Genomic DNA, 15,509 nt, shown 5'->3' on the forward strand with positions numbered 1-15,509 from the left:
ATTCTCTGGCCCACAATTTGTCTTTTCTAAGACTAAGAAACACTTCATTTTCCTTGTTTACCTACTTATACATGGCCATGAATGCTATTTATATTTCATAAAGTGCTTTTTTAAAATATAAAATGTTAATTTTTAAAAAAAAACAAAGAGAAGAATCATTTAAAAAGGATTTGTCATTTAAAAACCTCTAACGTGGCCAGGCACAGTGGCTTATGCCTGTGGGAGCCAGCACTTTGGGAGGCCGAGGCGGGTGGATCACCTGAGGTCAGGAGTTCAAGACAGGCCTGACCAACATGGAGAAACCCTATCTCTACTAAAAATACAAAAAATTAGCTGGGTGTGGTGGCGCGTGCCCATAATCCCAGCTACTCGGGAGGCTGAGGCAGGAGAATCGCTTGAACCTGGGAGGCAGAGGTTGCGGTGAGCCAAGATCACGCCATTGCACTCCAGCCTGGGGCAACGAGAGCAAAACTCCATCAAAAAAAAAAAAAAAAAAAAAACTTCTCACGTGTAAATCAGGAAGTGTTTATGGGCTATTCTTATACACGGCTGAAAAGATCAGAGTGTACTGGCTTTACTACAACCACACCCACAGGGCCTCCCCACTGGGACTCATTTTCAAAGTACCTCAACATCTGCACAAAGTAGGCACCCTGCTAATGCGAAAACCATATGAAATAACAGCATGCTGGAAGAAAAGTTAAACACTCCTACTTTTTTAAAAGTTTAGAAAGCATGATGTATTATATGTGTTCTTGTTCTCTCTCCCCTCCCCCCCACCACTTCTCTCTCTCTCTCTCTCTCTAGAGCTCTCTTGGAATGTCTCTCTCTAGTAAAGAGAAAATGTCACAATCTGGTAAGAAGAAAATTAACCAAGAGTCAATGAGATTTTTTTTTTTTAAATGATTTGTGCATCTGCAAGGGAAAACCTTACTACAGAGGTAATATAAAAAACCTTGACAATATATAAATATGGTCAATATTAAAAACGCATCATCTCCTCAAAAGTGTACACAGTTGTAGATACACACACACACACCCCTCCAGATAAAACCAAGGATGACAGTATAATATACTGGGTAAGTATACATGCATACAAAGCAAAATGACAGAAGGGGCAGTGTGACAGTATTAATATCTAACAATGTAGAATTCAAAACAAAAGTTATAATGCAACAAATTAGAGGCTTTTATACGACAAGTTACACTCTACAATGAATATAAAATAGCCAAGAACCTTAATGTATCAATTATCACAAAATTAAATACATGAAACAAAAACTGTTTTAAATATCAGGGAAGGTAACAGAAGCACAGCTATAGTGAGACAGACGGCTCACCAAGTAGCAAAAATAAGGATGTATAAAGCTCTTACAGATCAACATGAACAGGGCATCAGCAGAAAAAATGGTCAAAGAAAATGAACAAACAATTCCTAAAACAAGAAATGAACGCAGCCAATAAGCACAGAAATATGTTCACCCTCCCTGGAAATCAAAAACATGGATTAAGCCAAACTATTTTTTTCTATCACATTTAAAAATGTTTTAAATAACAGAATCTATTATTGGAAGGATATCAGGAATGCAACAATTCCACATATCTCTGGAGGGAACACAGATTGGTTTTGGAATTTCCCATAAAATGCCTCCTTTCTCCCCTTCTCCAATTTTTTTGTATATATGGCTTAAGGTGTAAATCCCATAGCATTAAATTTGAAACATCAGTTCACAATGGTAAGGACATGGGTTCCAAAGCCAGGCTACCTAACTCTTCACTTATTAGCTATACTGTCTTGGGCAGGTAAATTATTTAACTTGCATCTGAAATGATGGCAATAGTACCTACTTCTTACGGTTGCGGTGAGGATTGAGTTACTAGCACTTAGAACAATGCCTGGGAAATACATGCTCAATAAATCTTGGCTATCAGCACATGGATTTCTCACAAGCAGTTTCTTTCTAAGTAACTCACTAGCATTTACTGAGTACTTCTAATTGGGACATTTGTATGTGCTCAAATAATTTCAAATTACTTATAATTTTTTTTGTTGCTGTTGAGACAGAGCCTCGCTCCGTCGCCCAGGCTGGAGTGCAGTGGCGCGATCTCGGTTCAATGCAAATTCCGCCTCCCAGGTTCACGCCATTGTCCTGCCTCAGCCTCCCGAGTAGCTGAGACTACAGGTGCCCACCACCACGCCCGGCTAATTTTTTTGTAGTTTTTAGTGGAGACGGGGTTTCACCGTGTTAGCCAGGATTGTCTCGATCTCCTGACCTCGTGATCCGCCCACCTCGGCCTCCCAAAGTGCTGGGATTACAGGCGTGAGCCACCGCTCCCAGCCCATAATTTTTAAGTACAAAGTTTATTAGAACAAAATATAATTCAAAAAATTATACATATATCAGCCAGGCATGATAGCTCACGCCTGTAATCTTAGCACTTTGGAGACCAAGGTGGCCAGATTGCTTGAGCCCAGGAGTTCAAGACCAGCCCAGGCAACAGGGCAAAATCTGTGTCTACAAAAAATACAAAAATTAGCCAGGCATGGTAGCATGTGCTATAGCCCCAGCTAGTCAGGAGGCTGAGGTGGGAGGATCACCTGAGCCCAAGGAGGTCAAGCCCACAGGGAGCCTTGATTGTGGCACTGCACTCCAGCCTGGGCGGCAGAGTGAAACCCCCATCTCAAAAAAAAAAAAAAAGTAGACATATATCATTGCTATAGAATCAAGACAAATAAATGCAGAGTGAATAACAAAGAGAGAGCATGGTATATTTATCTATTTATTTATCTTGAGACAGGGTGTAGCTCTGTCACCCAGGCTGGAGTAGGTAGGTGCTACAGTGGCACAACTGCACCTCACCATAGCCTCAACCTTCTGGGCTCAAGTGATCCTCCTGCCTCAGCCCCCTAAGTAGCTGTGACTACAAGTGTGCACCACCATGCCTGGCTATTTTCTGGGGGGGGGGGGGGGGGGGGGGTAGAGACAGGGTCTTACTATGTTGCCCAGGCTGGTCTCAAACCCCCAGGTTCAAGTGATCCTCCCACCTTGGCCTCATAAGTGCTGGGATTACAGGCATGAGCCTGTACAGCATTTTTAAAAAGAGAATCAGTGGTTTATGGCATAGTTAATGACATCATGGGCGATTGGTTCTATTCTTATCAACTATATTTGGTTTTCTTTTTGGAGGGGGAGGGGGGAGATGGAGTCTCACTCTGTCACCCAGGCTGGAGTGCAGAGTGCAATGGCTCAATCTCGGCTGACTGCAAACTCTGCCTCCCAGGTTCAAGCAATTCTCCTGCCTCAGCCTCCCGAGTAGGTGGGATTACAGGCACGCGCCACCATGCCTGGCTAATTTTTGTATTTTTAGTGGAGACAGGGTTTCATCATGTTGCCCAGGCTGGTTTCGAACTCCTGACCCCAAGTGATCCGCCCACCTCGGCCTTCCAAAGTGCTGGGATTACAGGCGTGAGCCACTACGCCCAGCCTATATTTGGTTTTCTACAATGAACATGTATGACTTTTGTGGGACAGTCATTTATCCTAACTGGTTGAGACATTCACCTGCGCTCTCTCAAGGATACCTGGCCAGGTCCCATTCAATTACAGACAGTCCCCAACTTATGATGGTTAGACTTAGGATTTTTTGACTTTACAACAGTACAAAAGCTACATGCATTCAGCAGAAACTGTACGTACTTTGAGTACCCATACAACTATTCTGTTTTTTCACTTTCAATAGAGTATTCAGTATTGAATTCATGAGATATTCAACACTTTCTTATAAAATAGGCTTTGTGTTAGATGATTTTGCCCAACTGGAGGCTAAGTGTTCTGAGCATGTTTAAAGAAGGTTAGGCTAAGCTATGATGTTGTGTAGGTTAGGCGTCTTAAATGCATTTCAACTTACAATATTTTCAACTTAAACTGGGTTTACCAAGACATAACCCCATAATAAGTCAAGGAGCATCTGTATAAAAATACAACTCATCGATCCTTTGCCAGTGCCTTTGGTCACTCAGCTACATCAGTTCATCTTCTGCATATCATCTTGGAGACTGTATCATTTGAAAATAAGTCAATGTCAACAATATTTAGGATTTCTGACAATAAAACAAAGCCAACAGACAAAACTGTTTGTGTGACTACAAACAATCCAATTTATTCTTGTGTTTTGGGGCTACATTTTTAAGCCTGGAAGAGACATTATCTTTTCTAACGATATAAAAGCTATATAAAGCTTTTAATTGTATTATGATTAAGGAAAATAAGGCAATGAGTATTATATCCTATTGTTCCATTTATAATTTCAGGCAGCGCATTTCAACCATCCATTTTTAGGCAAATTCCCCACAGAAATCAATTTGACTTCCTTTGCATAAATAAGCACGTGCAGGTGGAAATTTCAATAATATGCTGTATCCTTTAGGTGGCAGGACAAACATTTGCAAAACTGTAACAGGACAGTAAAAGTTTCCATATGATAGTGATGAAACAATACATGTTATAACGTTCAAATCTATTATTCTTGGATCTAGTTTACCAAAGATACAAACATAAGTTAAATAGGGCTGATAAAATCAAAATTTTGCTGGCTATTAGCTAATTCAAGAGAGGAAGGGAGAAGCAGAAAGATGAACTTATAAACTCACTAATAGGATAATTTCTGAAGATGAAACTTTCATGACTAGTCAGTTCTCTCTAAACAGTGATTTAAACTTGTCAAGTAATTTAAATTTTAATTCAAGGTTAAAAAAAAAATGAATGAGGCCGGGGGCAGTGGCTCACGCCTGTAATCTCAACAATTAGGGAGGCCGAGGTGGGTGGATCGCCCGAGGTCAGGAGTACAAGACCAGCCTGGCAAACATGGTGAAACCCCATCTCTACTAAAAACACAAAACTTAGCCAGGCATGGTGACAAGAGCCTGTAGTACCAGCTACTCGGGAGGCTGAGGCAAGAGAATCGCTTGAACCCGAGAGGCAGAGGTTGCAGTGGGCCAAGATTGCGCCACTGCACTCCAGCCTGAGCGACAAGAGGGAGACTTATTCTCAAAAATTAAAAAAAAAAAAAAGAATGAATGAAAACCTTCCTTTACCACAATCCCCAAGCTGCACGCCCTCTAACTCCCTATTTTCAATAGAATTCTTATTTGAAGATTTGTCTATGCCTCATCTGTGCCATCCTCTACCATAAAACCAGAATTAGTTTCCAAATCTGATGCTCCCTCAGCTGTATAATTTCACAGCTCCATACCACTGCATTTGCTCTTCTTTTGCTTGGAAAGCCACTGAAATTGTCTTTCTGGCCCAAGCTCACACTCTACCTTTCAACCTTTTTATGGGCTCACTCTACACTCTATGTGCCCCCACAGCAATTTATACCGACTTCTATTATAACTCTTAACATGCCATATTCATTTATTTTTTATATCTAGCTCTTAAAATTCTTGAAGGCTGTGACTAGCTCTTTCTAATTACAGTACAGAAATTTTAGGACATACGCTAAATACAACAGTATCACAAAAGTGAATAAGCATCATGAACCACCCAGCCGCAATTTTTTTTTTTTTTTTTTTGAGATGGAGTCTTGCTCTGTTGCCCAGGTTGGAGTGCAATGGCATGATCTCAGCTCACTGCAACCTCCGCCTCCCAGGTTCAAGCAATTCTCCTGCCTCAGCCTCCCAAGTAGCTGAGACTACAAATGACCATGCCCAGCTAATTTTTGTACTTTTAGTAGAGACAAGGTTTTACCATGTTGGCCAGGCTGGTCTCGAACTCCTGACCTCAAGTGATCTGCCCACCTCGGCCTCCCAAAGTGCTGAGATTACAGGCATGAGCCACTGTACCCAGCCCCAAATGCAGTTACTAACTCAAGACCAATCCTATTGCAACTATACCCCCAACTTACTATCCCCACCCACCCAAAGATTATTTTGAAGGAAATCCCAGACTCCAAAATATTTCTTTGAAAGATAAAGACTCAGCCGGGCGAGGTGGCTCATGCCTGTAATCCCAGCACGTTGGGAGGCCAAGGCAGGTGGATCACCTGAGGTCAGGAGTTCAACACCAGCCTGGCCAACATGGCAAAACCCTGTCTCTACCAAAAATACAAAACTTAGCCAGGCATGGTGGCGGGCAGCTGTAATCCCAACTACTCGGTAGGCTGAGCCAGGAGAATCACTTGAACCCGGGAAGCGGAGGTTGCAGTGAGCAGAGATCACACCACAGCACTCCAGCCGGGGCAACAGAGTGAGACTCCATCTCCAAAAAATAAAATAAAGAAGGATAAAGACTCTTTATAAACACAGCCACATTACTACCACTGTCACATTTAAATGTTTCAAATAATGCGATATCATCAAGTATCCAGCTGATGATTATATTTCCTCGATTGTTTCACAAACTTTTACTTTTTACAAGTAGTTAATCAGGATCTAAATAAAGTCCATCACGGCAATTGGCTAGTATGTATTTTAATCTCTTAAATCTCTTGTAATCCATAGGTTTCTCCTCTTTTTCCTTTTCTTACAATTTATAATTTTTAAGAAACCATTTCATTTTTCCATAGATTTCCACAATCAGAATTTTGCTGATTGCATCCCTATCTTCCTTTGTTCCCTGTATGACAATAATCAAAATCATGGTTATAGCTTAAGGGTGATTATTTTGGCAAGACTATTAATAGGTGGTAATAAGTATTTCCACCACAAGATACATTATGCCAGCTTGTCTTTCTTTTTGAGACATTAGTAGCCTCTGATAATCATGTCTATAGACTCTAGATTCATTAATTCATTAGGAGCTGTAAAGTTATGATATACTAACTCTATCACCCCTTCTTCATATATTAGCTGGGACAGAATACATGATATACTAATTACATCATCCCTTCTTCATCTATTAGTGGCAGTAAAGTACACCTAAAACAGACACTTCCTCTTATCAGCTATTTGGCTACCTTGAGATACACTTCTCACAGGAAATGCACAATAAATGTTTTATTATTTCCCTTTATTTTCCTGATCTTGAAAGAATGCATCACTTTCCTAGCATCCTCCAAAAGTCAAGAGTTGTTTTTATTCTTTTGGTCATCATTACAAACTCATGGATTTAAGGATTTCAGTGCACTACAGTTGCTATTCTTACTGATGATCAAACTGTCCCATCTTTGGGCAACTGAGAGCCTCTTGGAGTTGGCTCCAGAGTCCTAATCTTTGACAGCCTCTTTACACTCCAGCATGACAAGGGGACTCCAAGTTCATCCTCCACACTTTCTGCTTTCAACTTGGAATTATCCATTTCTTCAAAGAGGACCTAATTAATCCATTATTGAGCCTATGTGTTCCATAAATGTTTTCCAAACTAAATAAGGCAACTGCTGAGCAAAGTCTACTTCCTGAACTAATCATTTTTAATTTGAACAATGCATATGATGCACCACAAGTATATATAATCATTACACCATCCTTATTAAAAAACTAATTAAAATCCTTTACTCATCACCTAAAGTTCCTGGACTCATTATGCACCAAAAGACCCACCAAACCACTCTGCTTTGGTATTACAATAAAATTCAGCAATTCAAATCAACATAATGTTCTGAATAAACTTGCTGCAGGGTGAGGGTTGAAATCAAAAACTATAAAAGGAGGGTTTCTTTATTGTAATCCTCCTTCAAGAAGCACAAGAAATTCAACGCAGGGATAACCATAGGAAGTTGTCTGAATACAGCTTTAATTAAGGTAAGCATTTTTAATTTAAGGTTGGAATAGTTAATGACAATGAGTAAACAGTGCTTAAGTATCATGAGTTTAAACTAAACATAACAATTTCTTATCTTATTTACATTACCCAAAAGTCGCTGTTATGAGAATAACATTAAGATCTTTTCAAATGCACCCAAATCCCTCAGTGGAAAACATAAAGCCCTCATTCTCAAAATCAACAACTAAAACAAAATCATGTTTAATCCTTTATGCTTTCTAAACATCTCAAACTAATGTTATTAGTGGAAACAGAAAATGTTTTTGAAGATTTTTTTCAGTTGCTATATTTGTAACTCTAAATTCTTTTAGAAATACCAGTATTTTTTCGCAGTGCTGAGGCATTATAGCAAGATGCTTTAAAACATATTTAGTTCTGATTTATAAAATTCACTGCCCCATTTTAAGAGCAGCCTAGAGAAAAGGCAGCAAAAATAATCACTACAGAACCTCTCAGGTCAGAGATTACTTCTACAATCAAGGTACTCTGCTACGACTTTTTGTTTGTTTGTTTTTGGAGACAGGGTTTCCCTCTATCACCCAGGCTGGAGTCACAGTTCACTGCAGCCTTGACCTCCTGGGCCCAAGTGATCCCCTCACCTCAGCCTCCCAGGCAGCTAGGACCACAGGCATGCACCATCACGTCGGGCTAATCTTGTATTTTTTGTGGAGATAGGATTTCACCACGTTGCCCAGGCGGGCCTCGAACTCCTGGGCTCAAGCAATCCAATTTAAAGTGGAATCCCCTTCTAAAATGTCTGCTTACAATATTTGTTTGCAGCACTTCTACTACTTCTGGAATTACAGTCCCTTAATTTATATTAAATTTCCTAAACTAGGTGAAAATGGAACAAGCATATTCTCACTATACATATAACTGAACACACAACCAGATCTGGTACAGTATTTATAGTCATCTAATTATCCCTTTTAGAAATCCAAAGCTCCAACTTAATAAGTGATTAAAAATAAATGTAACAGGCTGGGCACGGTGGCTCATGCTTGTAATCCCAGCACTTTGGGAGGCCAAGGTGGGCGGATCACCTGAGGTCAGAAGTTTGAGACCAGCCTGGCCAATGTGGTGAAACCACCTCTCTACTAAAATACAAAATGAGCTGGGCATGGTGGCAAGTGCCTGTAATCCCAGCTACTTGGGAGGCTGAGGCAGGAGAATTGCTTGAACCTGGGAGGCGGAGGTTGCAGTGAGCCGATATCACGTCATTGCACTGCTGCCTGGGCAACAAGAGTGAAACTCCATATCGAAAAATAAATAAATAAATAATAAATGTAACAATAAAAACACTCTTCATTTATGGTTAACAGATGCAGCCATCTCCAGATTTGCTAGTAAAGGACTAATCCACAAATGTAGTTTATCCAGAATTTGTAATTGTGAACTACATTTATATGTGTACAAACATTCCCATTTAGTAAACTCTAAATTCACTGGCATATTTATAACAATAGTACTATTCAGAATACTTAAAATTACTACTTTTGCCCATAATCTGCACATAATTCTAATTTAGCATGCTAAGCTAATATGCTGTATTCCACATATTATGTAATAAAATACTGCATATGTCACATACCTCAGTCTACTGCTGTGTCTTCTTCAGATAATAAGCTTAAATACACAAAGGAAATTATTTATGAAATAAACATTTTAAAATTTTATCTCAAATCAAAGTTGTGCAAAGTAAATAGTGACTATTTCCAAAATAATTAAATGAACAGTTTAAGACCCAAATTAAGTACCCATAGAGGAAAGAGAAGAAAGATGTACTTTACACCATAACAAGTATCTTATGTATCAAAGACTTAAATGTAAAAAAAGAAAAAAAACTAGAAGAAAGTTGGGGAGGGGGGTTGTTTAATATTAAATATCGCAGAGCGGAAAGGCCAAGATATTACATAAACCTAAAAATCATAAAAGGTTATAAATTCAATTGTATAAAAATAACCACCTTCTCTGCACAGCAAATGCCACCATAAAAATGTCTTAAGACAAATAGCCAATTAAGAAATATTATTATTCATATGAAAAGGGCTAATTTCCCTGATATAAAGTATATACAAATGAATAGGGAAAAATATCGACAACCCAATAGAAAAATGGAAAGGATAGGCCAGGCGCAGTGGCTCACGCCTGTAATCCCAGCACTTTGGGAGGCCGAGGCGGGTGGATCACAAGGTCAAGAGATTGAGACCATCCTGGACAACATGGTGAAACCCTGTCTCTACTAAAAATACAAAAATTAGCCGGGCATGGTGGTGCACGCCTGTAGTCCCAGCTACTCAGGAGGCTGAGGCAGGAGAATCACTTGAACCTGGGAGGCGGAGGTTGCAATGAGCCGAGATGGTCCCATTGCACTCCAGATTGGCGACAGAGCGAGACTCCGTCTCAAAAAAAAAAAAAAAAAAAAAAACAGAAAAAGAAAAATGGAAAGGATAAACTGTTCTTACCTATCAGGCTAGCAAAGGTCAAAAACTTTGAACAGACTTCTATTAAAAGCTTGGAAAACATTTCTCATATGTTGGTTCCATGATGCATGAAAGGAAACTTGACAATATCCTTCAAAATTACAAATGCACATATCCTTTAACCCAGCAATTCACTTTTAGGAATTAATCCTACAGGTACAGACACACACTTGAAATATGAATATTAATCACAGAATTGTACATTACAGCAAAAGATATGAATGGGGAGGCTCTATTTACAGTTTAAAAAAAAAAAGGCCAAGATATGAAACAGCAGCTACAGTGTGCTAGCATTTCTATAAAGGGTGACTATATTCATATTTGCTTGTATATGCTAAGCTCTCTCTGGAGGAACATGCAAGCAACTGTATCATCAGTGGCCTCAGGAAGTGGGGGCAGGGTGGCTGAAGCAGGGGTTAGGGAAACACGGTGTCGATATTTTGTTGTAAATATTTTTATTCCTTTCCAATATTAAACCATGTGCTATATTACCTCTTCAAAAAATAACTGTTTTTAAAGGCAAAAAGAAAAAAAAGAGTGGCCCAATCATACAATAAATACATATACATGTGACCAAATCTGGGATTATGGTTTATAGATTGAAAAGCAGAAAGGATCTATTTCTCCTGTACATGTGTTTTATTCTATCAATGCTTGGTTTGGTTTTATTCATCACTACAGTTTTATTTTAAAATTTTACAGAATTCATTCTAAGTTTTATTCCTCATTACGCTTTTATTTTTAAATTGTACAGAATTTATTCTAATATTTAAACAGAAATGTTTGCTTTTTCTACATAAATAGGTTAATATCATGTTTATCTTTATTATGTCATTTTGAGAAAAACAGAACGCTCAATTGAGTGCTGAAGATTTAAGCTTAGAGATATGCACTTTATGTTCCAAATGCATAAAATGCAAACTATCATGCTGATAATACCTACTAAATACTCTGCATTTCTAGAAAACTGGATAAAATTAAGGCATATAAACCTCCAAGTGGGATGTACATCCTTAGTGCAAATCAAACACAACCAGGGAAAACAAAGCTAATAAATCTAGAAACTTGTATCTTCTATAAGGCTAAAAACACAACTTGCATTACAGAAGTAGAATCTTAACTGTAATGAACTCCAATATCACTAAATGACATTTCTGCCAGTTACTTTTTTTTAAAAAAAAAAGTGAAACAAAGTAATCTGTTTTCTATGAGCTTATAAAACGACTTCATGCTTTATCAAAGAACATCGATTATGTCATCTGAATCTACTCTCTTTTTTTGAAATAGGAATTTAAGTCTAGTTAGTTCCTCCACAATTTCCTTTATGTCCAAGTAAAATAATCCTCGATATAGGTGGAGAGAAAGGCACAACTCTGAATTAACTCAAAAAAGCAGAAGCAGATTAATTAGTATTCTGATAAAAAGAATATAATCCTTTGGTAAAATCTGCGTTGAATTGTAAAGGTTCATTTTAATTACCCCAACTAGGTAACTGTGCAGTTGGAGCATAACAACTCCTTTACGTTCGACTCTTCCAAGACTTTGTAAGTGGCACTTATTTTAATGATATAGAATTTTGATGATATCGCCATTCTTGTAACGTGACAAATTATCTAAATCACAACATCTGCGGTCAGGCTGTTTTTCAAGATTTCTGTTCTCCTGCCAACTGAAGAGGCCCTGACTACTCCTTGGCGCGCACACTGAGGCCGCGCTGCAGGTCAGCACCGAAAGCGCCCCGCACGGATCCCGCCCCACAGGTGCGATTTACGCAACCCACATCACCACCACCCCTCCCAACTTCACCACCTCTAGGGTCACCACCCTGTGGGGTTTTGTCTTTACGACTAAGCCGATTCCCTCTGCCTCGCTGGGGAATCAAACTTCCCAGTGACAACGACAGCGGCCAGCACGGGACGTCCACCAGCCCGGCAGGGCTTGACGCTGTCTCAGACCCGGGGAAGGTCCGGAGTCCGGGCACGGTGGCGCGGGGTGCGCAGCCCTGCCCACCTGCCCTACCTGGTGCGAGCCCCGGCCCCGGGGACTGGGGAGCCAACACGGCCGAGCGGGCGTGGGCAGCAGGGCGAGCGCCGGGAGAGGAGAGCGACGAGGGAGGTCAACGGAAAGAGCGGAGTAGGGGTGCCAATTGAGGAACTTTGGATTTAGGAGGAGGGGGCCAGAACCGCCGCACTGAGGTTTCTTCCAGAAGTTCGGAGGCTTGGGAGAAAGGGGTGGGGAAGAGACCCGTAGAGGCTCGGGTGCGGCGGCGGGGAGGATCCCCGGGGTCTCTGGGCTGACGGAGTCTCCGGCCTCAGAGAGGAGTCGCCAGGGCCGCCGAAGCCGAACTGGCAGAGGAAAAGCAGAGGAAGGCGGCGCGCTAACTCGCCAGCAAAGGAGGGCTGCGCTGCTCCCGGAGCGGAGCGCCTCGCAGCCCGGGCCGCGGGACTCACCGCGCTGGCGGCGGCGGCGCCAGACGACGCGGGGCCGGGCACGTCCTGCCTCCTCAGGCGGGACTTGAGGCTCTTCATGGCTAACTCCTGCCTGGCCCCTGCGCGAACCTTAAAGGCTGCAGAGTGCCAGCGCGCAAGGAGTAGACAGCAGCGGCTGCAGCAGAGGCGGCGCGGGCTGTACCAGCCCCACCTGCCTGCCACCTGGGGGCCCCGGGCAGCAGACGTCGACGGGCCTGAGGCGGGGCTCCCCTCCCGTAGCCAATCGACCCGCTGCCCTGGCGGGGGCGTGGCAAACCGCGACCAATCGGAATGCGGGAATGGGGCGGGACTTCCCTTTTAAACTGAGTAACACCCTTCCTCTCCCCGCTGGAGGAAAAGTTTGGGAACTTTAGCCCGGGAAGGGGCGGAGGAGGTGGGCGGCCAGAGGCGTGGAGATGCGCGCAGGCCGGGCTCCAGGCCACCGGCGCCCGCCCACCCGGAGCTTAAGATCTAGAGAGAGCACGGGGTCCCGCCTTTGCCACCTCTCATCTTCCCGGACTCCCCTCCTCTTTCCACCCACGCGCTCTTTACCAAGTAAAGTTCCTTCCCTTCCGTCTGGTCTTAGAAATGACTCTTGGTTACCTGCACACAGAACAGCTTTCAGGAGCAACTTCTTTTCAGTCTCTTGTTTTACTACCAAATCCTGGTGCCTGGAAACCACCACACGCATCAAAAATTCCAGAAATAAACAGTCTCTAAGAAATAAGGTGCTGATTGTGCAGAAAAACGTACAGTTAAGAAAGACCTTGAAAGACGTTATAGTAAGTTACAGTACAAGTTACGTGCTCGATTATTTGTTGAGTGAAGAATTCGCCGTATTGGAAGCAAAGGGACGGAATGGGGGCGGGGCGGGAGGGAGGAGAAGAGGTGCCATCAATTAAAAATGACTCCCACAGCCAGTGATTTAAGTTGTCAAAAAAAGTTACGCCCTTTTTTCTTCAAAAAGGTTTTTTGTTTTCTGTAGAAACACATTACATGTAAACGTATACGATGAAGTTAAATCATCTTACCTAGAAATCTGGGTTAGTAAAAATTATTTAAGAGGATGAAGAAACAGGAAGGTGCTCAGCACCCAATAATTTGCTGTTCGTGTGACATCTTCAAAAGTCTTCTTTGGAGTCATTTTTCCCCCCAGCAAAACGTTTATCGTAGCATGCATCCATTTGAAAAGACAAACGGTCCACATTTTCTGACTAACAAAGGACTCTTTTTTGTCTGAAAGGTCAGTTGCTCTCTTTAGAGTTTCTTTATAGTAACGCAAGGTTTTCTTCAAATACTGTAAGAAAGTTTTCAGAATTTCTTGGAGAGACAGCATTCAAAGACTGTGTTAATCCTATACAACAAGTAAATAACAACTAACTACCCAAAAATATTATTAAATTTCATCTTGATTAGATCTTTGGAAGAAAATTTTCTTTGATTCCTCCCCCTTCCTCTAGATCTCCAGTCATTTAGTTCTTGTTGGCTCTTTAAAGTGTCTGTGTATGGTCAGTTATTCTGTTCTCACTGCCACTGCAGAGCCAAAATTACCTCATACCCGGACTATTATTACAGAAGCTTCCTAGCCAGTCTCTCAACCTTCAGTCTCTTAATTGTCCCATCACCAATAAATTATCAGCCATCATCAATAAGTCTTACAAAAATAATCCTCTTGCTCAAAAGCCTTCAGCAGCTAATGAATAAAATCTAATTCTTGGCATTTAAAGCTGTATAACGTGGACGCGACCCTGTTCTCTAGCCAACACCGCAAGCGAATTACTCTTCAGCCCATTCTCCAAACATGGGTCATGGCTTTCAATTTCCACATCTTTATGCATACTGATCCCTCCCCCAATAATCTTCTGTCTGTCTACATTCGTCTCAGAAAATCCTACTCCCCCAAGAGTGATTGGTAGGGGATGTCGGGGGCTTCTGGAATACTGTACTATTCTCTGTGGGTGCTGGTTACATATCTAGTGTTTTCAGATTGTGAAAATTCAATGAGCCTGTACTGTATGCAATATATTCTCTTTTATGTGTGTGTTATGCTTTAACAAAAAGTTTGTTTTTAAGTGTATGTCCCTTCCAAGTGCCCTCCTCTCTATAGAACCTTCCCTGATCAAGTAACTGGAAGTGATCTCTCCATCCTCCAAATAGTTACAGCAATTATACCTCTCATATGATACTAACACATATGAGCTGAGCAAACCTTATTTCATTACTGGACTTCAATTTACTTAAAATTAGGGAATAACTGACATATATTTGAATTCCCTAGAATGCTTAGCATGTTATAGGTGTTTAATAAATATTTCTGAATGAATTGATGCATTCTTATTGACTACTATAGCAAATTATGGTTGTTTGTTCTATGTATTTATGTGACACAGGATTGGGATTCCCCCTATTGTGAACACAGATGGAATGATCTGAGGCTATGGTCCTGCTCAGATATTTGTGTCTCAATCAACTCCTTTCTCTGGGCTTAAGATAAGCACCCATTTACCATCTAGTCCTCTGACTGAATCTTAAATGTTAATTGCTTACAAGAGCACTGTCTCAATAATTGGCTCTTGAGTTATTAATTGCAGTGTTATGTTGTACTGGTTGTCTCCTGTAACATCCAAGTTATCATAGTCCTGGTGACTGGCCTCCTTTTCTGTTGTTACTGGATAAAGCAAAGGAAACAGACAGAACCACAAGTATAGTTTGCATCAGGTTCCAAAAATGTTGGGCAAGTTATTTTTATGAACTGTCTGGATGATGTCCCCATGGTGTCTGTGTCCAGTGGCCTT

At 41.2% G+C, this 15,509-nt stretch overlaps 2 protein-coding genes across 6 annotated transcripts in view; both read right to left on the reverse strand.

Moving 5' to 3' along the window:
• The window catches only part of UACA (uveal autoantigen with coiled-coil domains and ankyrin repeats), a 102,057-nt gene extending 89,111 nt beyond the window's left edge, over positions 1-12,946 (reverse strand). For 2 of the 5 annotated variants that reach the window (XM_034939049.3, XM_063596762.1), the window contains exon 1: positions 12,697-12,834. Coding sequence is in view for 2 of the 5 variants with exons in the window: in XM_034939045.3 (XP_034794936.2) it covers positions 12,697-12,774 (78 nt within the window). In the remaining 3 variants the exon portion in view is untranslated. Of the gene's footprint in view, positions 1-9,354; positions 9,390-12,696 lie in introns of all 5 variants that reach the window. The other 3 variants (XM_063596761.1, XM_034939045.3, XM_003818536.8) reach the window with 3 other exon arrangements.
• Positions 12,947-13,084: 138 nt separating this feature from the next.
• Positions 13,085-15,509, reverse strand: part of LOC100977913 (uncharacterized) — a 35,473-nt gene continuing 33,048 nt past the window's right edge. The window contains exons 3-4 of the mRNA XM_063596498.1: positions 15,262-15,382; positions 13,085-13,385 (exon numbers count right to left, since the gene is read on the reverse strand). Coding sequence (XP_063452568.1) covers positions 13,085-13,385; positions 15,262-15,382 — 422 coding nt within the window. The remainder of the gene's footprint in view (positions 13,386-15,261; positions 15,383-15,509) is intronic.

This window comes from Pan paniscus, chromosome 16 (genome assembly GCF_029289425.2).
Source record: "Pan paniscus chromosome 16, NHGRI_mPanPan1-v2.0_pri, whole genome shotgun sequence".
Classification (NCBI taxonomy): domain Eukaryota; kingdom Metazoa; phylum Chordata; class Mammalia; order Primates; family Hominidae; genus Pan; species Pan paniscus.